General features: G+C 41.6%; 1 protein-coding gene across 2 annotated transcripts; it reads right to left on the reverse strand.

The window, feature by feature from the left end:
• Window positions 1–17144: 17144 nt before the first annotated feature.
• LOC133912421 (U11/U12 small nuclear ribonucleoprotein 65 kDa protein-like) lies at window positions 17145–21614 on the reverse strand. 2 transcript variants are annotated; one of them, XR_009908804.1, is made up of 12 exons: window positions 21076–21614; window positions 20775–20846; window positions 20395–20601; window positions 19717–19798; window positions 19415–19594; window positions 19177–19335; window positions 18927–19097; window positions 18459–18546; window positions 18310–18368; window positions 18018–18083; window positions 17565–17742; window positions 17145–17464 (listed from the first exon to the last, which is right to left on the reverse strand). XR_009908804.1 is itself a non-coding variant. In XM_062355135.1 (11 exons), the coding sequence occupies exons 1-11, from the start codon at window positions 21291–21293 to the stop codon at window positions 17659–17661; spliced, it is 1386 nt and encodes a 461-aa protein (XP_062211119.1). In that variant the 5' UTR covers window positions 21294–21614; the 3' UTR covers window positions 17145–17658. The 2 variants fall into 2 exon arrangements, 1 of the variants encoding a protein (XP_062211119.1); XM_062355135.1 differs by having other exon boundaries at window positions 17145–17742.
• Between the last annotated feature and the right edge of the window lie 564 nt (window positions 21615–22178).

Raw genomic sequence — 22178 nt, forward strand, 5'->3', positions numbered from 1 at the left:
CGTCTGGATGCCAGACCAGCCCTAACGGCGGTCTGACTCCTGTATAGGGGTTTGAACTCAGATGTTTCAGTCCTAAGTGGCGGTCAAACCGACCCTAGTGATGGTCAGAATGCTAGACCTTGTCGGCTGCGCCTTTGCGGGGTCGCCGGTAAGGACTCCGGTGAAACCTTCGATGACGAAGGGCACCAAAGTACTCCACAAAACTAGGAGAACATTTTACGTGGTTGTTTGAATGACATGCATAGTCCAAACACGTAAAACCCTTAAAATGAGATCTAGATCTAGCTTTCACTAGGGTTTCACGACGAAAATCACAACGGCGATCGCCTAGGGCTAGGAAATGATGGGAAAACAGCATGGGGTGTTTACCTCGGCGTAAAGGAACTTCCTAGAGGATTGGAATCCTCCGGGAGAGCTTCGATTCCTAGATCGGGATCCCAGAGCGGTGTTGGAGCTCGTGGTGGGAGAACACCCGAGGAGACGATTCCGGGGCCAGGGGGAGTTAAGGAAGCCTTCGGGAAGCTCGGACAAGTCTTCACCGACGATCTTCGGTCTTCAAATGCAACGGATGGACCTCATCTTCTCTCTCTAGGGTTTGAGGAGAAGGGGGAGTGACAGAGGGAAAATGAGAGAGAGAGAAAGAGAGAGACCAATCGATCCTCTTAAGTGAGCCTCTGTGCTTCTGGCGGTTAGACCGTGGGAGACCCTCGTCAGACCGTGAGAGCGGTCTTGTGCTGAAAACTTGATTATATTCCCCAATTTCTATTCTTCTTCATCTCTAAGGCATTCCTACAGAGCTCTAAACTATCTCCAAGTACTTTTGAAACATCCTTAACTTAATTTAACAACCAAGTACATATAAACATAACGCCATGATGATTATGCATGCCTAATTACATAATTAACATGTTGGGATGTGACAAACCTCCCCCCTTAAACGAATCTCGACCCGAGATTCAGCAACTCAAGGAAAAAGGTGATGGTGATAAAGTGGAAGGGAAACTTCTACAAACAGAAAGGAATTTTGTCAAAATTTATCAACGGAACGAAATGATAGTCATTGGGCCTCACATGAGCAGGCGGTCAGACCGCGGCTCAGTTAGACCACTGGGATGGTGGTAGACCTAAATCTATAGAGTGAGTTTTGGGTTCCAAACACCTCTGCCAGTTAGAACGGCAGATCAACAGCGGTCAGACCGCCAGGAGTATGTTCTTTTGGTTCGAAAGGTTTCTAAGTGCAATCCTTTGGGAAAAACTTTCTATTTAACATGGTGATAACTATATACTTGTGAGATGCTCCAATTGTGCAAAATTACAACGACATTCACAATTTCTCGAAAAGTTTGAGATATTCAAAGTGGATTTGATCCTCACGCTCTCAAGTCGCTTTGTCTTTTGAGTGATTGCTCCATTGCACTTTGATGACGCTCTCAAGTCGCTTCGTCTTTTGAGTGATTGCTCCATTGCACTTTGATGAATTTAATAGAGTGCCATCGAGTTTTGGTTGCTCACAATAAAAAAGATCCGGCTGTAACTCTTGGATTGCAATCTCGGTGACTTCGGTTGGATCTCGAAGGCACTTCTTCAGTTGCGAGATGTGGAAAACATTGTGAACGGTAGAGCGGGACGGAGGCAAGTCCAATTGATAGGCCACCTCTCCACATCGAGCAATGATTTGGAATGGTTCCACATATCGAGGTGCTAGTTTCCCTCTGACTTGAAAGCGTCAACTCCTTTGAGTGAGGAGACTTTGAGATACACAAAATCTCCAATGGAAAATACAAGTTCTCGGTAGCGGCGATCCGCATACCTCTTCTGTCAAGATTGAGCCGTGAGGAGACACTTTCGAATAGTTAGAATATGCTCTTCTATGTCCTTGACCAAATCTAGACCTAGAACAACTCTTTCGCTGGATTCAGACCAATTCAACAGCGTTCGACATCTTCGACCATAGAGAGCTTCAGACGTAGATATTTCAATACTTGATTGATAGCTGTTGTTGTAGGAGAATTCTGCAAACGACAAGCAAATCCCCCACTTCTTCCCATACGTGAACGCATAAGGTCGGAGTATATCTTCTAGAATTTGATTCACCCTTTCGGTTTAACCATCAATCTGAGGGTGGTAAGTGGTACGGTGAAAGAGCTCCGTTCTTATGGCTTCATGAAGGCTCTTCTAGAAATGAGAGACAAAGACATAGCCATGATCAGAGACGATCATCATCAGAACACCATGAAGACAAATAACTCGTGTGAGGTATAGCTCTACATACTGCTTGACTGAGTACGTAGTCTTGACAGGAAAGAAGTGAGCGAACTTCGTCAACCGGTCCATAATGACCCAAATCGAGTTATAGCATTGAGAAGTCTTGGGCAACCGATGATAAAATCCATGGTGATCTCCTCCTAGTTCTAGGAGGGTATAGGTAGGGGCTGAAGTGTACCGGCCGACTTAAGGTGTTCAACCTTCACCCTCTGGCAATCATCACACTCGGTGACATACCGAGTGACTTCTCGCTTCATACGAGTCTACCAAAATCTCTGCTTCAGATCTTGATACATCTTCGTGCTCCCAGGATGGATGGATAGCAATGAATCATGAGCTTCATCTAGAATCTTCTTTCTCAACTCTGGAACTTTAGGAACCACTAGGCTCTTCCCAAACCATAAAACACCATTGTCATCCAAAGTAAACCATCTAGCTTACCCCTCCTTGAGCTTGTCACAGATCCTTTCCATGCCTCTATCTTTCTTTTGAGCTTCCTTAATTTGGTCGAGGAGGGCGGATCTTATCTCCAAGTTGGAAAGATAAACCTCTGGAACCATCTCGAGTCCAAGCCTCCGGTAATAATCACACGGTGTGAAACTCGCGGGCGAAACCAAAAGACAACTGCACTGAGCCTTTCGGCTCAAGGCATCGGTGACAATGTTTGCCTTGCCCGGATGGTAATGGACCTCCAACTCATAGTCCTTGATCAACTCAAGTCATCTCCATTGCCTCATGTTGAGATCGGCCTGGGTGAAGATATATTTGAGGCTCTTGTCGTCGGTGTAGACGTTACAAACATTTCTGAGGAGATAGTGCCACCAAATCTTCAGGGCGTGCATGACTGCTGCGAGCTCCAAATCATGAGTCGAATAATTCTCCTCATCTGGCTTCAATTGGCGTAAAGCGTAAGTAATAACTCGACTCTTTTGCATAAGAACACAACCAAACTCGATGCGAGAGGCATCACAATAAACATCAAAACTCCTGTAAATGTCTGGTTGTGCTAGAACTGACGTTGTGGTGAGACAAGACTTTAAAGTCTAGGAAGCTGCTTCACACTCATCGGACCATTCAAACTTAACATTCTTCTTTAACAACTCAGTCATCTGCTTGGCGATCTTGGAGAAATTCTTGATGAACCAGCGGTAATATCCTGTAAGTCCGAGAAAACTCCGGATGTCGGTAACACTTTGGGGTTGCACCTAATTGAGCACATCCCTCACCTTTACTTGGGTCAACTGCAACACATTTCTCAGAAAGAACATGTCCAAGGAATGAGACTTCCTTTAGCCAGAATTCACACTTGCTTAGCTTGGCATAGAGGCGATGATCTCGAAGCCGTTTAAGAACCACACGAAGGTGTTCTACATGTTCATCTTTGGTCTTAGAGTAAACAAGAATGTCATCAATGAAAACCACGATAGACCAGTCAAATTCCTCTATGAAGATTGTGTTCATCAAATACGTGAAATATGCCAATGCATTGGTCAGGTCAAAGGACATAACTGTGTACTCATACAGTCCATAGCGAGAAGAGAAAGTCATCTTTGGAATATTCTCTTTTCGGATCTTTATTTGATGATAGTCTAATCTCAAGTCAATCTTTTAGAAAACCCCCAGCACCGGACTACTGATCAAATAGAATATCAATTCGAGGAAGCGGATACTTGTTCTTTACAGTGACCACATTCAACAGATGCTAGTCGACACATATCCGTAAAGTCTGATCCTTTTTCTTCACAAAGAGTGCCGGGCATCCCCAAGGTGAGAAGCTCGGACTAATGAAATCCTTCGCTAGCAACTCCTGAATTTGCTTCTTCAGGTTTACCAACTCATTTGGTGGCATCTGATAGGAACGCTCTAATATTGGAGTTGTTCTAGGCACAAGCTCAATGGTGAGCTCGACTTCTCAGTCGGGTGGCATTCTGGGTAACTGATCCGAAAAGACGTCTAGGTAATTACACACCATAGGAATTAATCAAGGTCCATGGAGATGACACCCTCCATTGCATAAAGATGTGGATCACTCTCATCAAGGCCTAAGGTGACTCAATCACCAAAAGGACTTTCAAGAGAAATGGACCTTGGTGTACATTTGATGATTGCATCATACTTGGTAAACCAATTTATTCCTAGAATGACATCCAAGCCCATCGAGTTAATCACAATTAATTTGGCAGAATAAATGACTCTTTTTCTTGACCCTTTGTTTGGACTCTAAATCCAAATGGATTGGGTGGTTCGATTGATGAGAATTTGTGTAACTCGGACAATATCCTCCGAAAAAATCTTTCCATCAGGCGATGTTACGAGATAGGGAGTAGGCATGACTTGCATGACAAAAGCATGCGTCGTGGCACAACCCCGCTTGACGAAGGAATGAGAAGCCTCGAAATCGAAGAGCAAAGTCATCGGGTGAGAGTTGACAGGGATCATGCACCGATCTCCTTTTCAGGTTCCTTAATGGTGATAATATTGATATTCCCATGCTTCATCCTCTGCGACCCATGAGGTGATGGCATAATTGGGGTGTTTACCACACCGTCTTGCTTTGGGTAGCGACAATGCTTAGTGAGGTGCCCAAACTGGCCACAATTCAAACATGGACACCCCCTTTCCACAATTTGCGATGTTCCTCTGATTCTTCTTAGCTCCTTGGGAAGAACACGGATGGGCCAAACACATGAATTGTGGAGGCATCACAGTCATTGCATGAGATGAAAGTGACGGTTCTACGCACAAGTGTTGCTCACTGTCTCCATCAGAAAACTATTCCTCCCTCTTGCGCTTCTTCTCACCTTGATGCTTCTTCATTTTGTACTCCACCATAATAGACTTGCTCACCATCATGTTGAAATCATCAAAGCCATGCGCGGAGAGCCTCTCTTGCATTTTCGTGGAAAGCCCGTCCAAGAAGTACTCGTGCATGCTGAGCCAAATCGTTGAACTCCTGTACATAATCCATCACAGACTTGTCCCCTTTCTTTATATTGAGGAACTCCTGCCTCTTGATGTCCCTCACACCCTTAGGGATGTAGGAAGCACAAAAAGTTGTGTGGAATTCCACCCTAGTGATGAGGTGTCCAAGGGCTTGCATGGCGAGGTAGCTCTGCCACCGTGCCCTGGCTGCACCTTGAAGCTGATGAGTGGCATATCGGACCTTGTCATGACTGCCACACCATAGAGCAAGCTTCTACTCAATTGTGCAAAGCCAATCATCGGCATCACTAGGATCTTCAATGCGGGTGAAGATAAGAGGTTAACTGCAGAGAAACTCAAAGAAACCTCCATGCAGGTCGGCTCCACCTCCAACAGGATGGGCCGTGTTCCAAGCGATGACCTTGATAAGGTCTAACATCTCCGCCATGGGTTATGGCGGAGGTGGCTCTCCATCACGAGCATTCGAATCCTCCGGATTGTCTTTACGGGCACCATGGTGGGTTCTCATTCTGTTTGAGATGACAAAATGAAAAAGAGGCGTACAATCAATCTCTGACTTCACAAAAAGGCGTTATTTGGATCCTAACAAGCGATGCATGCTACGGCATCACATAACGGGTAGAATGCATGATAAAAAAAATATAGTGCAAGATATGCAAAAACATAGCCTAGATCATAACTCACAACACGTTTCTCTCTCGAGCGCATCACTCCGCAAAAAACATCAAGACCACATGCGTTCATATATACAATGACTATCAATCATCACCCGTCACGCTACCTTATATTTCTCGCGTGTATGGTGCTTGTGCATCTCGCCATACAAGCGATATTTCATATGTTGTTGCCAACGTATTCATTTCCTATACCGTCGTCTTACGGGACACCCCATGTAATCGCCACATGGGTAGACGACTATATCTACCATCGTATGGTGGATGTTCATACGTTATTGCTAAGGTATTCACTTTCCATACCATCGTCGTACGAAATATACTAGGCCCCTGCCTCACACTGGTTGAGCCCCTGATATTTACCACCATCGGGATACGTTCCTTAACTCTTTCATCGATGCAACAAGATCCATAAAGACATCACCGTGCGGAAATAAACATTCAATGCAGCAATCAACTACTCATTACACTTAGGGGCATAATATAGCTAGTTTAGTGGGTTGCTTAGTGAGGTTGACACCCTTTACTAACCCATGTCTTTAAGTGTTTTTAGGATACTTCATTAAAACCAAGCTCTGATGCCACGCTGTGGGGAACTGTCAAAATAGTATTTTAATTAATTATCATGACGATCATTTGCTTAATCATGACCACAATGATTAATCAGAATACCATCTTGGTGGTCCTGACACGTGTTTTGTGCTTAAGATTGGAACACATGCCTTGCCAACATATAGCATCACAACAAAACTTAAGAAAGAGCGAGTAATTAAAATTCTACTATAAGTATAAGAGTTATTACAAATTACAATAGTTTACAGAGATACTACATAGTGGAAAAGTAACATCTATGAATAACAACAACTAAATGAAGCTATATGCCCTTAGGCTCCACTCAAAAGTACACCACTCGAGTAGATAGCACTACTCTTGCCCGCCGCCAGTATCGACAGACATGAAGTAGGCGACAACTAACCTTTCTTCGCCTGCAAACCTAAAAGAACAGCGTGAGTATGAAGGTACTCGTAAGATTTAATCCATATTGGGTACATATAATAATCCGATGATGAGCCCATGGATCCTTCAGATACGATCAATACAATTAATATTCCTCAAATCATACAAGATCCAATTACAAGAGCATGTGCGTGACAATTAAACCACCAGGTGAACTCGTTCCTTGTTGTTTATGCTTCCTTGGATGGATTACTACTAAATTCATGTGATATTTTATTGCTTAGGAACATGGGAGAAGCACCACAACCTTACTCGGACGTCACCCCTCGAAGCCCAAGTCTACTCGGACTCGAGGCTGAGCTCTAGTCGTGGTTGAAGTCGTGGTCGTGGTCGTGGTCGAGTGTCAGGATAGCACGTCAGTAAAATAGGCATAACTCTCTCATATGAAGTCCGTTTTAGACGATCTTGGACATTCTGAAAAGCTTATGACGATCCCTTTCCAATGGATCTATGCTCGACCATATTCCTTATAGTTTAGTTATAGTAAAAAAAATAAGGTGTTGCATCACTGTTTTGGAGCCTGTTGGGTCTTGTAATCGTGTCAGGGTCGGAGTCCAAGTTGTGCACGCCTCTTTCCATAGTTGTACAACCCTAGGTCGACCTCCTAATATCCCCTCTATATATACATAGTAGTCGTCATAGTTTAAGCTTAGATATTGCTTACATTATTCTATTTTATACAGTTTCGTTGCTTGTTCGGTTTGTAGAATCCTAACTCGAGCACTTCTTTGGTAGTTAGTAATATTCAGATTGCATCTACCTATTCTTGCTTGTGTTCTCAACTCGTTTGTAGGAAAAACCTTCTTAGTGAGTTCAACCATGTCTTGGCATGGTTGATAACCACAGAGTAGTGGTGTAGTGGTTGTGATAGTTCTCAATTTGTCCTGGTTAGAGCCTTGGATCATCAATGTCGAAACTCCATCAATCGACTTATCATATTACCTTCAGAAGATTGGGCAAACACGCATCAAGTGGTATCAGAGCCTCGGTTGCCCGTTAGGTAATCTCAGTTATCCCTTTTGTTTTATCGAGTTTCATTACTTAGAGTCCAGAAAATTGCCCCACAAAAAAGGATTTAGATTTTAGTTTTCCGCTATCCAAACCACTTTGTGCCCTTCACAATTTTGTTTTCAGTTTTTGCGATGTTGAGTTTTAGTCCATCGTTGGTATCTTTATTCCTGGTCGAGTCATCGTATTCTAGTTTCTAACGTTAAGTCTTTGCTAATTTAGTCGTCAAGTTACTCAGCTTGCCCTAGTCTGCTATAGCTGAGTTTGTGTCCCTACTCGGGGTCCCGACCAGTCGATCTGACCACCCACTTGGGGTCCCAACCAGTCACTCTGACCACCCACTTGAGGTCCTGACCAGTCACTCCGACCATCCACTTGGGGTCCTGACCAGTCACTTTGACCACCCACTTGGGGTCCCGACTAGTCACTCCGACCATCCACTTGGAGTCCGACCAGGTACTCCGACCACCCACTTAGGTCCGACTACCTAGTCCCCGCGATCACCTAGTTGGATTCGCCCACCTTCTCGGATCCGACCATCTAGTCGGAGCCACCCACCTTCTCGAATCTGAGCACGATAGCTGAAATAGAGGTAGCCAAAGTTCAGAGAGAGAGAGTATCTTTTTATTACCTTTATACCCCTGCTCTCAAAAATGTTTCTGACCCACGGACCTCACTGGTCTTAGAAAAGGCAGTAGAAGAGTTTTGAGTTTGTGTCACATTCGCAAAAAAAGTAAAGAAATCAAGAAGCAAAGAGTGCAAAAAAAAAAACAAAGAGTGCAAAAAAAGAGAGCGAGAATTAAAAAGAAAAAAATTCAGGTTTGCATTGCACATTTTGTTCCATTGTGCTTGTGTCTGTTATAGTTTTCGGTTTGCTTGATCTAGTTCTAGGAATGTGTTCGGACCAGCAACTGACGAGTACTGTGGATTTTTATTCAACTTTGCTAATCTGATTTCAATTATTGCTATTCCTTGATACTAAATATTGCATGTCCAAGCTACATTTTCTCTCGATCAGAACAGTTTCTCCCCTTGCAATTACCTCACTTGCACCCGATAAGGTATCACGAACCAACCACCGGTTGTGCAAACTGCTGTGTTTGGTAAGAACACTTACAAGAGCATGGTAAGACGCTTGAGAGTGTGTGACTCCACTTCACTTTTCACCACCTAATACTTGATAGGGATAATATCTTTTGTTATCTTCTGTCTGCTACTAACTATGGCAGGTGAAACATTGGATGCGAAAGAGTGTTTTGAGGGAAGAACTCACAATGATGTTGGATGATCATCAACAAGCTATTAATGACGACATCGATAAGAAGCTTGCGGAGACAAACACTACATTGCAACGACTTAATGATAGTATTGCCATGCTCAATACACACTTTGATCGAGTGGTTAATCAACCACCAAACTATGGGCATGTGGATCCTCATGGCGCAGCCCATGAGCAAGAGAAGTTCATCGCAGATCACGAAATTTTAAGGTAAGAACAAGGCACCTTTGATGCACGATAATAGAATCGATTGAACTTCAACCGTCAAAGAATCGATTGAACTTCAACCGTCAAGGTATGAGAGGTAATAATTTTCAGCAACATAACCCACATGTTAATGATGATCCATTTGCTAAGGTTAAGTTTACTATACCATCTTTTGCGGGTGCTTATGATGCTGAAAAGTATTTAGATTGGGAGATCACAGTCGAACATAAGTTTAATACTCATTTTGTTCCTGAAGTGCATAGAGTTAGACAAGCCACTAGTGAATTTAAAGATTTTGCAATCATCTTGTGGAATAGAGTTTGCATCGATGGGTTAGCGCCTACTACATTGAATGTTTTAAAGGTTGCTATGCGTAACAGATTTGTTCCACCCTGTTTTTAACGTGATTTGTGTACGAAATTGCAGCGCTTAAACCAAGGTGATCGGTCTGTAGAAGAATATTATCAGGAGCTACAAATTAGTATGTTACGTTGTGATATTATTGAGGATGAAGAGGCTGCAATTACACATTTTTATGGAGGGTTAAGGCGTGAAATTCAGGATATAGTTGATTACAAAGAATATGATAGTGTTACTAGATTGTTTCAACTTGCGTGTTTGGCAGAAAAAGAATTGCAGGAACGACTACAAAGGCCAATGAGCAATTTTGGAAGTATGACTACTTCAAAATCAACACCGGGACAAGTCAAAATAGCCTCACGTTCAGCTACACGGTCTGCTACCCCCTTCTCGAGTAGGGCGTATTCAGTAGTACTTTTGATACTGTCACACGCTCCTGAGATAAGCAAATCCATAAGTGTGCAAGGTCCAGCCAAGAGCTCTTCTTTGGTTGCTTCTACAAGCCGATCGACCGGGATTCTAAGCCACCGATGCAAGGGAATAGGTCATGTCATGAAGGATTGCTCAAGTCAGCGAGCATACATTGTAACAGAAAATGGTGGATATGTAAGTGCTAATGATGTTGAGGATGAATATGCTCTTGGAGCTAACCATGCAGGTGACGAGGATGGACGTGAGATGCATATCTACCATGAGAAAGTGTTCGATGTCACTGCCACGAAGGATTATCAAACCCTTATTGTGTAGTGAGTGTTAAGCACTCAAATGGAGCAAGCGGAACAACTACAATACCATAATTTGTTTCAGATGTTACTCATAGTTAAGGATTATCATGTTCGAGTCATTATTGATGGAGGAAGCTGCAACAACTTGTTAAGTTCAGATATGATCAAGAAGTTTGCCTTGGCGACAAGAAACCATCCTCACCCTTATCATATTCAATGGTTCAACAACAACGGTAAGGTGAAGGTAATGCAAACAGATATGGTGTATTTTTATATTGGTTCATATCATGATTGTGCTGATTTTGATGTAGTTCTCATGCATGCTCTCTTTTGCTAGGACAACCATGGGAGTTTGATACTGATGCAACACATTATGGTAGAAGTAATAAGTACACTCTTATGCATAAAGGAAAGAAAATAACTTTTCTACCTTTAACTCCTGCTGAAATTGTGAAATGTGAACAAGAGATAGCTGAAAATAAGATAAAAGAGTTTGAAAATGAATCTAAAAATCAGCAAGTAGTGAAAAAAGTTTTTTCACCCAAAAAGGAGAAAGCAACAACTTCTAACTCCAATGGAATTTTGAAAGGGTGTGTTACGCTTGCCACTAAATCTGATCTTGCTGAAATTTGTGATAATGAGCTACTATACTATGCTTTGATATGCAAAGAAGCCTTTGTTTAACTCGAGAATATATCTAGCTCTTTGTCTCCTACTGTTGCTAATCTTTTGCATGAGTTTATGGATGTATTTCTAGCTGAGGTACCCCCGAAATTACCACCTATTTGAGGAATTGAGCATCAAATTGATTTGATTGTAGAGTAACTTTGCCAAATCATGTTGCATATAGGACCAGTTGGAAGGGACTAAGAAAATTCAGCGATAAGTCCAAGATCTATTGGATCGCAGGTATGTACGAGAAAGTCTTAGTCCTTGTGTTGTTCCTGTTCTTTTGATTCCTAAGAAAGACGGTAGTTGGCGTATGTGTGTTGATTATAAAGCCATTAATAATATTACTATATGATATGATCACTCTATCCCTAGGTTAAATGATATGTTTGATGAGTTGAGTGGTTCTATAATTTTCACTAAAATTAACTTGCAAAGTAGATACCACCAAATTAGGATGAAACTTAAAAATGAATAGAAAACCGCTTTTACGAGTCGTTAGTAATGCCTTTTGGGTCAACTAATGCACAAAGTACTTTCATGCGATTGGTGAACGAAGTTTTACATGCTTTCATTGGAACATTTGTGGTGGTATATTTTGATGATATCTTGATTTACAACAAGACACAAGAACAACACTTTGATCATTTACGTGCTGTTTTTAATATTTTGAGAGATGCACGTTTGTTTGAGAACCTCGAAAAGTGCACCTTTTCCACAGATCGAGTCTCTTTTCTTGGCTATGTTGTTACTCCACATGAAATAGAGGTGGATGAAGTAAAAATCGAAGCTATAAAGAGCTGACCAACTCCTAAGACTGTTACACAAGTGAGAAGCTTTCATGGTCTTCCGGGTTTCTATCGGTGATTTATGTGGGATTTCAACACCATTGCTGCTCCATTAAATGAGTTGACAAAGAAAGGAGTAGTTTTTAAATGAGGACTTGCACAAGAACATGCATTCAAGTTGTTGAAAGAGAAGCTCATCCATTCTCCATTGCTCCAACTCCCTAATTTTTGTTAGACCTTTGAACTAGAATATTATGCTAGTGGGATTAAAATTGGAGGTGTTCTAATTTAAGAAGGTAAACCTGTTGCTTATTTCAGCGAGAAATTAAGTGGGCCAAGTCTGAATTATCCTACATATAATATGGAATTATATGTTTTAGTTCGAGTGCTTGAAACTTGGTAAAATTATTTTTGGTCCAAAGAATTCGCTATACATTCTGATCATGAATAGTTGAAATATATTATGAGTCAAGCTAAACTAAATAAAGGACATGCTAAATGGGTAGGATTTATTGAGTCATTTTCATATGTCATAAAACATAAGAAAGGAAATGACAATGTGATAGCTGATGCTCTTTATAGGCGTTATACCATGTTATCTCAACTGGATCATAAATTTTTTGGTTTAGAGATCATTAAAGAATTATATGCTGCTGATTTGGATTTTAAAGAAGTTCTTGAACATTGTAAAGAAGGAAAAATATGGAATAAACTTGTGCAGAATAACGGATTGCTCTATCGTGCCAACAAGCAATGCATTCCAACTAGCTTTGTTCGTCTTTTGTTGTTGCAGGAGGCGTATGAAGGAGGATTGATGGCATATTTTGGAGCAAAGAAGACTGAAGATGTGCTAAATACTCATTTTTTTTTGCCAAGGATGAGACGTGACGTCGAGCGCTACGTGTCATGTTGCGCCACTTGCAATAAAGCTAAGTCTCACTTAAATCCACATGATCTTTACATGCCTCTTTCTATTCCTAGTGCATATTGGGAGGATATTTTTATAGATTTTGTTTTAGGATTACCTAGGACAAAGAGGGGGAGGGATAGTAAATTCGTAGTTATGGATAGATTTTCTAAAATAACACATTTTATACTTGTCATAAGAGCGATGATGCTACAAATATAACTGATTTACTTTTCAGGGAAATCTTTTGACTACATGGAGTGCCTAATACTATCATCTCGGATCATGACACAAGGTTTTTGAGTCACTTTTGGAGATCATTTTGGAATAAACTGGGGACGAAGCTACTGTGTTCTACTACGTGTCATCCACAGACCGACGGTCAAACAGATGTTATCAACCGTACCTTATCAACCATGTTACGGGCTGTTCTAAAGACAAATTTGAGAATGTGGGAAGAGTGTTTACTGCATATGGAGTTTGCTTACAACAGATCGGTACACCGCACTACCAAGGTAAGTCCGTTTCAGGTAGTGTATGGTTTTAATCCTCATGCTCCTATTGATTTACTACATTTACCTACTTCAGAAAAACTTAATTTGGATACCAAGAAACATGTTGAGTTTATTCTTAAACTGCATGAGATAACTAAAAAGAATATAGAGAGCATGACTGAAAAGTATAGGATTGCCGGAAGTAAAGGTATGAAAGAATAAAATTTGAACCGGGTGATTTAGTTTGGTTGCATTTGAGAAAGGATAGGTTTCCAGAATTCAGAAAATCAAAGTTGATATCCAGAGCTGATGGACTATTTAATATAATTGAGAAAATAAATGATAATGCATACAAACAAGACCTACCTGTAGATTCTGGGGATAGTCCCACGTTTAACATTCCAGATTTAAAGCCATACTTGGGAGAAGAAGATGGGCTTGAGTTGAGGACGACTCCAATTCAAGAGGGAGAAGATGATGAGCCCATGGCTCCTTCAGATACGATCAATACTATTAATATTCCTTAAATCAAACAAGGTTCAATTACAAGAGCACGTGCGCGACAATTAAACCATCAGGTGAACTCGTTTCTTGCTGTTCATGCTTCTTTGGATGGATTACTACTAGATTTTTGTAATATTTTATTGCTTAGGAATATGGGAGAAGCACTACAACCTTACCCGGACGTCACCCCTCGAAGGCCAAGTCTACTCGGACTCGAGGCTGAGCTCTAGTTGTGGTCGAAGTCGTGGTCGTGGTCGTGGTCAAGTCTCAGGATAATATGTTAGTAAAACGGGCATAACTCTCTCATACGAAATCCGTTTTAGACGATCTTGGATATTCTGGAAAGCTTATGACGATCCATTTCCAATGGATCTATGCTCAACCAAATACTCCTTATATTTTAGTTGGAGTCAAAGAAATAAGGTGCTACGTCACTGTTTTGGACCATGTTGGGTCTTGTAATCGTGTCGGGGTCGAAGTCCAGGTTGTGCACTCCTCGTTCCACGGCTGCACAACCCTATATATACATAGTAGCTATCATAGTTTAAGCTTAGATTTTACTTAGATTATTCTATTTTATACAGTTTCGTCGCTTGTTCGGTTTGTGGAACCCCAACTCGAGCACTTTATTGGTAATTAGCAATATTCAGATTGCATCTACTTATTATTGCTTGTGTTCTCGATTCACTTGCAGGAAAAGCGTTCTTGGTGAGGTCAACTGCCTCTTGGCACGATTGATAACCACGAAGTAGTAGTGTATGGTTGCGAGGGTTCTCGATCTGTTCTGGTCAGAGCCTTTGGATCATCAATTTCGAAACTCTAGCAATAGACTTATCATATTACCTTCGAAATATCAGGCAAACGCGCATCATCCGACTCCAAGGATTATGCAATTGAGCCCTTAGTAAGGAGTAGGCCACAAGATTAAGTAAATTCATATGCGTAAACAACCTTAATGTAACACCTGATTTTAAAGGAACAAAAATAGGTACAACACATGTATGTCAGCATCAAGTTTCATACATGCATTACGTCATCAGTGTTTCATCACAGTGTTATTATTACAATAACGTCATAACTTATTACAAAAGGACCCGAGGGTCTAGAAGAAAACACAACGGAAAAGAAAACTCCAGCGCCAGAGGGTCTTTCATCTTCCGCAGGCATCAACCGGGGGCACACCAGCCTAGAAAAGGAGCTCTAGGTCGAAGTCATCTCCATCAAAGTATGTAGCTTCATTGACGACTTCTGATCAACAGTAGAATGTAAGAAAGGGGAGCAACGGGTGTGAGTTCATAATGTACTCTGCAAGTGAAGGAAAAGCATGATATGGGGCTTAAGTCAAGAAAAGACAAGGTACTAGTGTACTGCACTAAGCAATCTTGACCTATAAATCTAACAACAGGCATCCTATTTACTAAATGTGAAGACACAACTATATTAAAAAGAGCAGCTCATCGGATTCCATCTGACTACCAAGACTCACCAGGTATATTACCTAGCTACCCAACTAACCATACCAAAACCCCGATCCCAACTAATCAAGAAGAATTCCAAGCCTGCTCTTGACCGTGAGCACAGCTGATCGATCAGTTTTATATACTGCAAAGTTTGCACACTTTACCCACGAGTCATGATCAACTCTTTTGCCAGTACCCGTTAGTACCTTCCACATTTTCGAGGTGTGCGTCGAGAGATCACTACAAGGTCGTTACAAAGCTTCTGCCGACCTGTAAGTACCCACTGAAGTTTCATCACTAACAGTGATTCTATCTCCACTAGTGCCCACCGAACCGAAGGGGTGCTAATTAATTGGTCAAGACATACCCATATAAGCCTTGTGGTTGCGTTATTTAGCCGGGTTACATGCTTCGAGAATCGGTTCTTAGTATCCCACACAGGAACAACCACAAACCAAATGTGCATTTCCCGCACACATGCATTCCCACACCATCATCACATAACCATCCTGTTAGGATCCCTACACCATGTTGCTATAAAATTACCATACCCGGTTCATGTTGCATAATTATTAATCAAATTTAATATTTACCCCAACCATGACAGCAACTAGCATATCTACCTTTCATTTCCCATGACTCATCAACGACGATAAGGATAATCATACAAAAATCTAGTAAACCATAATTATAGGCTTTCATTTTAGACAAGCATGCAATGAAGGATAAACAACTACATATAAATCCTAAACTAGGAGCAAGATGTTTAAGGACACTTGCCTTCAGCTGAGGGTTGCTCGAAGTCTTCAAAAGCTTGTCTTGTAGGTTTAGGAATTGTTCACCTCCTAATCGACACACCGGAAAAGCATACAAGAGAAACTATTAAGAACCGTACATCAAACAGAACTAAAACTTGGTAGAAACTCTATAAAAAGATTCTACACGACTCTACAAAAATTGAGCGTGAAAATCGGCCAAATCGGAACTACGAGCAAAAAGTTATATGCATTTAAAATTCTAGGGGCTTTTCTGTAAATTTTACTCAATTTAAGAGAATAAACCAATTAATTTTATAATAAAAATCTTGTTTATTGTGCAAGCTGACAACATAAAGCAAAATTAAATTATTTTGCTATTGGAAAACATGTGAAGCGAGTCTATAGGCTATGAACCAAGAGAAAGGCTTCGGTCCACGGGATCATTAGGACCATGGGCGCCGGTGGAGCTCGGCACGGCAGCGGGCGACCGGAACAGCGCTCCAGCGACCGGGAAGCTTCGGCGAGCGCTGAAAAATAGAGAGGGGGCGACGGAAAACTCACCCCAAGCAAGAATGACGCCAGAGAGGGATCAAGGCGCCCAGGCAATGGTGAAGGTCTAACGTTACTTAGATCATTCTAACCATATTTTCTTCATTTTGTTTCTTTCCTAATTCCTCTCCCCGTTTTTATTCTCTTTATTTTCAATCCATCTCCAACAACATTCCTTTAAAAGAATTTGTGAAGAGAAATAAGAAAAAATCTCAAGATAAAGGAAATAGAGATGAGAATTCCAAAATAATGAGAATAGAGATAAGAATTCCTTTGTGAGAGGAACATAACTTGCTAATTATTGCTAATAATCCATGTCGTCGAAGTAACTCGAGTCTCAGCTCTGGCGACAAGGACAAATACATTTCTCCAGAGAAACGAAATGCGCTACCCAGCCAGAAAACTGAACTGCACCACAGTCCGTGTCGGAAGGTTTCCTTGTATTAGTTTTATTTCACTCAGACAAAAAATTCAACAGTAGCAACAAGAAATTTTACACCTAGTGAGGGCAAACTAGTGCTGCAAGTACGAGCGAGCTGACAAACATTGAGCTCCTATTTTCCCACTGATGTGATTGTTTTCAGACCACAGAACAGAACCACTGCAAAACCTGTATCTGCACCATGTCTGAATCACTAGCTCTTCACCCTTCTTAAGAACACCCCACTGTATCATTTCAGCTCAGAAATTTTACCAGCTGATGGGGAGTGTTACACATTGAACAACGCAACCAAAGGTCCCCAATCCTTGCATTCTCTTTCAGATCTCCACAAAATTCTAAAGCCGAACAACACAACCAGCAGTCACATTTAATGGTAGGTGAACTGAAACAACCCATGTTCTTCCTTGCTAAACATCTAGTGAAAAAGTAAAGAAATTAGCCAATTACACTCTGTAAAGATTCAATCAAACCAACCTCAACCCAATTGTGAAACACATATTCCAGCCTGCAGATACCTGAAACAGATACCCACAACCTCTGGTCGCCACTTTTCAATCCCTACCAACTTCTAAATGCGTCAAAATTTGGAACGAAGAAAAGCAACTCATCCTAGGAAGCTTTGCTGGCAGCAGGATTTCTACCAAATTGTATGATCATCGGTTTGCCTTTGAACACATAGCCATGAACAAGATTCTGCAAAACCATAAATGAGACATTGTTCAGCATTCATGGTTCTCATGGATCCAATAAAAAATAATAGGATTAGCTAGGAACAAATAAAATATTCTCTGGAATTACAGCTGATGCACATTGTTTCTAGACATTAGACAAATAATGCCATTTACTGATTTTCCTTCTTTTTCCACATTCAGATAACAGTTTGTCACTGGTGATTATGTTTGGAGCATTTAGATGGCAATCACTGGAATTAGATCAATTATCTATGCATGATGTCGATAGTCACTAACCAGTGCACATTGAGCAAGTTCGATCGTGGGAAATGTCACAAAGGCTTGGCCACGCATCCGTCCCTCCTGGAACATCAAAACATTTGACAAGAAAAACAGAATAACACACTCGCAAGAGGTGCATAGTAGCAGAAATAACTAAAACTTTTATGGTCTGAAACAACAGCAGCTGTTGTGATAATTTCACCATGAATAAACAGTGGCTGCAGAGCAAAGCAATCTATGGATTTCTGCGAACAAATTATCTTTTGGATAATGATAAGGACACAAGTGAATGATATGCATATCTAACCTGCATTAACTTGATACTTAGACCAGATCTTGCATTGTCCATGCTTTCGAAGAGAGACCCTGCAGGGCGCAAGGTGAAAACAGAACTTAGTGAGAAATTGAGAGAATACTATAGTAAGTGAAGAACACAAAGAAATATAACAGTCTTACCAAAGACATAGTAGAAGTCATCATGAATGACATCCTTTGCCAAGTTCTTAATGTATAATACAGTGGCAGGATTCCCTGGAGTGTAATTCTGTGAAAAGAGAACACAATGTTTTAAGTCCAATTTGGTGGTAAGGAAACAAGGTATATATACAACAAACAAGGTCATAGTGGACTATTGACATGATAGATCTCGTTGTGTAATACCTAACAGTACCAACTTATGATCCAACGAAATCTAAAAGGTGCTTATGAGAATCACCATTCTTCAAACTTTTAGCTTCCCATCATCAAGATCAAGAGATTAAAAGAACGCTGCGAATGATGAAGGTTTGTATTCAAAATAATAACTCAGAAGTTACACTATAGCATCACTACTTCACTAAGAAAATTACATTGCCCAGACGATCAAACCATCCAAAAATATCTGTGCATATGACATGATAGCACACTGTAAGAAAACTCATGTACCTTGAACATAGGAAGGGACAAAATCTCCTCTGGTGGTAATTTCCCTTCCTCTATTTCCTGAGGTGTGACAAAATATTTTTCTTCAAGTTGTTCATTTGTTGATGCAGATTCCTTGTCAGTAGTACTTTGAACAAGAGATTCCTTCCATGTAGACTTAGGTGCAATTTTGATCTGCAGAGAACAATTGCATTAGAAAATAACAAGGCAATCGACTTTTGAGTAAATGAGTAAGAAACTAAGAATAGTTAACCTGAAGTACTGGGTTTTTCTTTTTTATCACTTTAAGTTCATTAGAAACTAATGAAGCAGGTTTCAACCCAACTGCTTCATGAGCGACGCTTTTATCAACTGCAGGACCAACAATTGCTTCATGCTTCGCACGCTTACTTTTCCATTTGTCAACATCTTCCTGCATAAATAAAGTGTGCGTAAATGATCTTGCAGATACATTACAAGGTGAAAACTACAAACACAGAAGTAGCAAGTACATCAGATGATTCCAACTCAGACTCATCACTAGACAAATCAGCCTGATGAAGTTCCTCTGTCGTAGAAGGTTGCGGTGGTGGCGATGGATGAGGAGCTGGCACTTGTGATGGTAGCGGTGGAGTTGGCAATGCCATCCGAAATGGAGCCGGAAGATTCATCTTGTTCATCAAATGCAACACCTGTGAAAAGAACAATGCATCAATCAAAATGCACCTGCTCATGCTGAATACAAAAGGTAGGCACAGAATCAAGCCTTGCCAAATGTAACAGAAGGGTGCATGGGGGTAGAATCCTAATAAACCTGGGTGTAGAATCGTGGAACTGCAATGAGAGCATTGACAATATTTGTCAATATGTTTCCATCTGGCAGTGGATATGCATACCTAGAAAAATGAGGGGGACACAGATCAAGCTCGAGCAACTGTGGTGGATTAGGATTGCCAACAATGTATAACATAAAAATCTTCTGCAATGAACAACAGGTTGACCTAATTGGCAAACTATGCAACATTGTGGATCTCTAGTCAGAGAAGTGCATTATCTTTAAGTCAGTATATAGTAGCTTGGAATTGATGCTAGCTTGATTTTAGTCACGTCCAGAAAGATAATAATAGCACATGGGCAATAGATATTTTGCACTGATATGACAACTCACTGATCTTAAGATAGAGGAGTTCTGTTAAAGTAAATTTGAACTACTTCACAACCCGGCATAGATAACTCAGCTCATAAGTCATGAAAAAAGAGAGAAAATCTCACAATTAGCCAAAAAAAGTAATGTGAACAGAATATGCAGGTAAACCTGGCCTTAGGCTATTTGAGTCTAAGTTCTCAATACGCTGATGGCAACTAAACCTCTTTAATTACCAAATTTTACAGGACAGCATAATTTCACTAGATACATGAAATGGCTAAGTGGCTTAACAGGAATATTGGAAGACAACATTTGAAATAATGAAGCAGTGAACCGATAACATACTCAAGGTGAGGAGGAAATGGATAGTCCACACCATGCTTAGGTGCAATTGGTTCAGCCGTCGATGTAGGATTCTTCTGATTAAGGGAACTCATACTTGATACCTGGGTAGCCACATGCGGTAATTGATCCTGATGTATCACATGCGTATTCTTTGCATTTGGCTGGTTTGCTCTCTCAACTATTAACACTCTCCCGAGGAACCTCAATCTGCAAAGCCGTCCCTTAGCGAACAAGGCAATGCAGGACATATCAGGTCAGATGAACAGGAAGGTATATCATTCACAACATTGACAAGAGAAAATGCAGTCGGGTGTATTAAGCCAATTTGGAGTACAGATAGTGTAAAAAATCTAATGGAGCATGTCCTTGATGAAACGAACCTGTTCAACAGAGAATGTGCTTGATTGGCCGCTGCCTCATTCCTAAAATCTACAAATGCACAATTCCTCAACCTGCAACAGACCAGCAAAAATGTTTTTAGCAACCAAACAAACATACAAGACTAATTACTCTACTAACGAAACAAATAGCGTACACATATCCAGGACACAATACACCATCTCAGCATCACGTAAGCACATATACGGAGTACTAGCTAGACCACACGCTACGGTTCGTAATTTAGCATGTGGAACACCAAACAGAGCACAACTAAGCAAGTGACAGGGAGGAAGTGAGTACTTTCCACCGGCACAGGGGCGGACGGACGTGGCCCCGTAATGGGAGAAGAGGCGGGAGAGCATCTCCTGAGTGATCGCCTCCGGGAGGTGCCGCACTAGCAGCGTTGCCGCCGCCGGAGCGGACCCCGGCTGCTGATGCTGATGCAGAGGCGGCGGAGATGCGGGGGAGGTAGTCAGGGTATCTGGAGGAAGCGTGGGCGGCGGCCGGAAGGACGCCATCGGAGTCGACGTCGGTGGCTTCGAGACGGGTTCGGGCAGAGTAGGGTTTACCGACCCGGAGCCACTACCGTCGGGGCTAGCCGGAGGTCGAGCGCCGGCCCCAGCGAACCGAACCCTGGGACCCTTGTACCACCCGCGCCCCTGCGGTGGGTTTGGGGAAGGATGATGGGTGGCGCGGCACCGGTAGCGGTGGCTCGGCGGCTGGGAAGGGACGAGGCGAGGCGCTGCGTTCTGGCCGAACCGGAGGAGGAAGAACTCAGTGATGCGCTTGTGGGCCCGTGGCTTCTGTACTGATGCGCTTGTCTGAGGCCCAACTTGTGCGTTCTGGCCTGCAGGTCTGGTTAGTCTGTCCATGAGTTTTTTTTTATTTTTATATTTCGAAAACAAAAATAAGCTATTTTTTAATTTTTCAAACGAATGCTTATTTTTACAATTATTTTACTTTCGAAATATAAAAATAAAAAAATCGTCAATCAATATGGGCTAGCCAGATGGGCTGAGATGGGTTAGGATGGGTTAGGATGTGCCAGTTACAGAAATCGACCCTTCGGGAACTTTTTACATGGGCCCGTAAATGATGGTCCCTCCAATTTTCGCCGTGAGGGCACCACCATTCCATTTGAGCTAAAGACTCTTCCTCTTTTAGTCATAGAACTTCCCGTGGGGTATCGTATTGGATGGATACTTACGGCGTGGATCTCTATTTTTGCCCATAATATTATGGGTCGGATACCTGCGATAGAATAGATATGGCACATATTTGTACAATGCCTATAGATACCTATGAATCTACCCATTAGCCTACATTTTATATCCAAATACCCCATTCCACATCCCAACAACCCATCTCTCTCTATATATATACACTCCACTTGGCACTTGTCG

Source organism: Phragmites australis, chromosome 3 (assembly GCF_958298935.1).
Source record: "Phragmites australis chromosome 3, lpPhrAust1.1, whole genome shotgun sequence".
NCBI lineage: Eukaryota > Viridiplantae > Streptophyta > Magnoliopsida > Poales > Poaceae > Phragmites > Phragmites australis.

Bases quoted from the DNA above. Each gene is read 5' to 3' on its own strand.
- LOC133912421 (XM_062355135.1), bottom strand. From the start codon at position 21,293: ATGGCGTCCTTCCGGCCGCCGCCCACGCTTCCTCCAGATACCCTGACT. The intron at 20,847-21,075 runs GTACTCACTTCC...GGTCTGTTGCAG, and splicing joins CGCCCCTGTGCCGGTGGAAA to GTTGAGGAATTGTGCATTTG. The intron at 18,369-18,458 runs GTAAGACTGTTA...TGCGCCCTGCAG, and splicing joins TGACTTCTACTATGTCTTTG to GGTCTCTCTTCGAAAGCATG.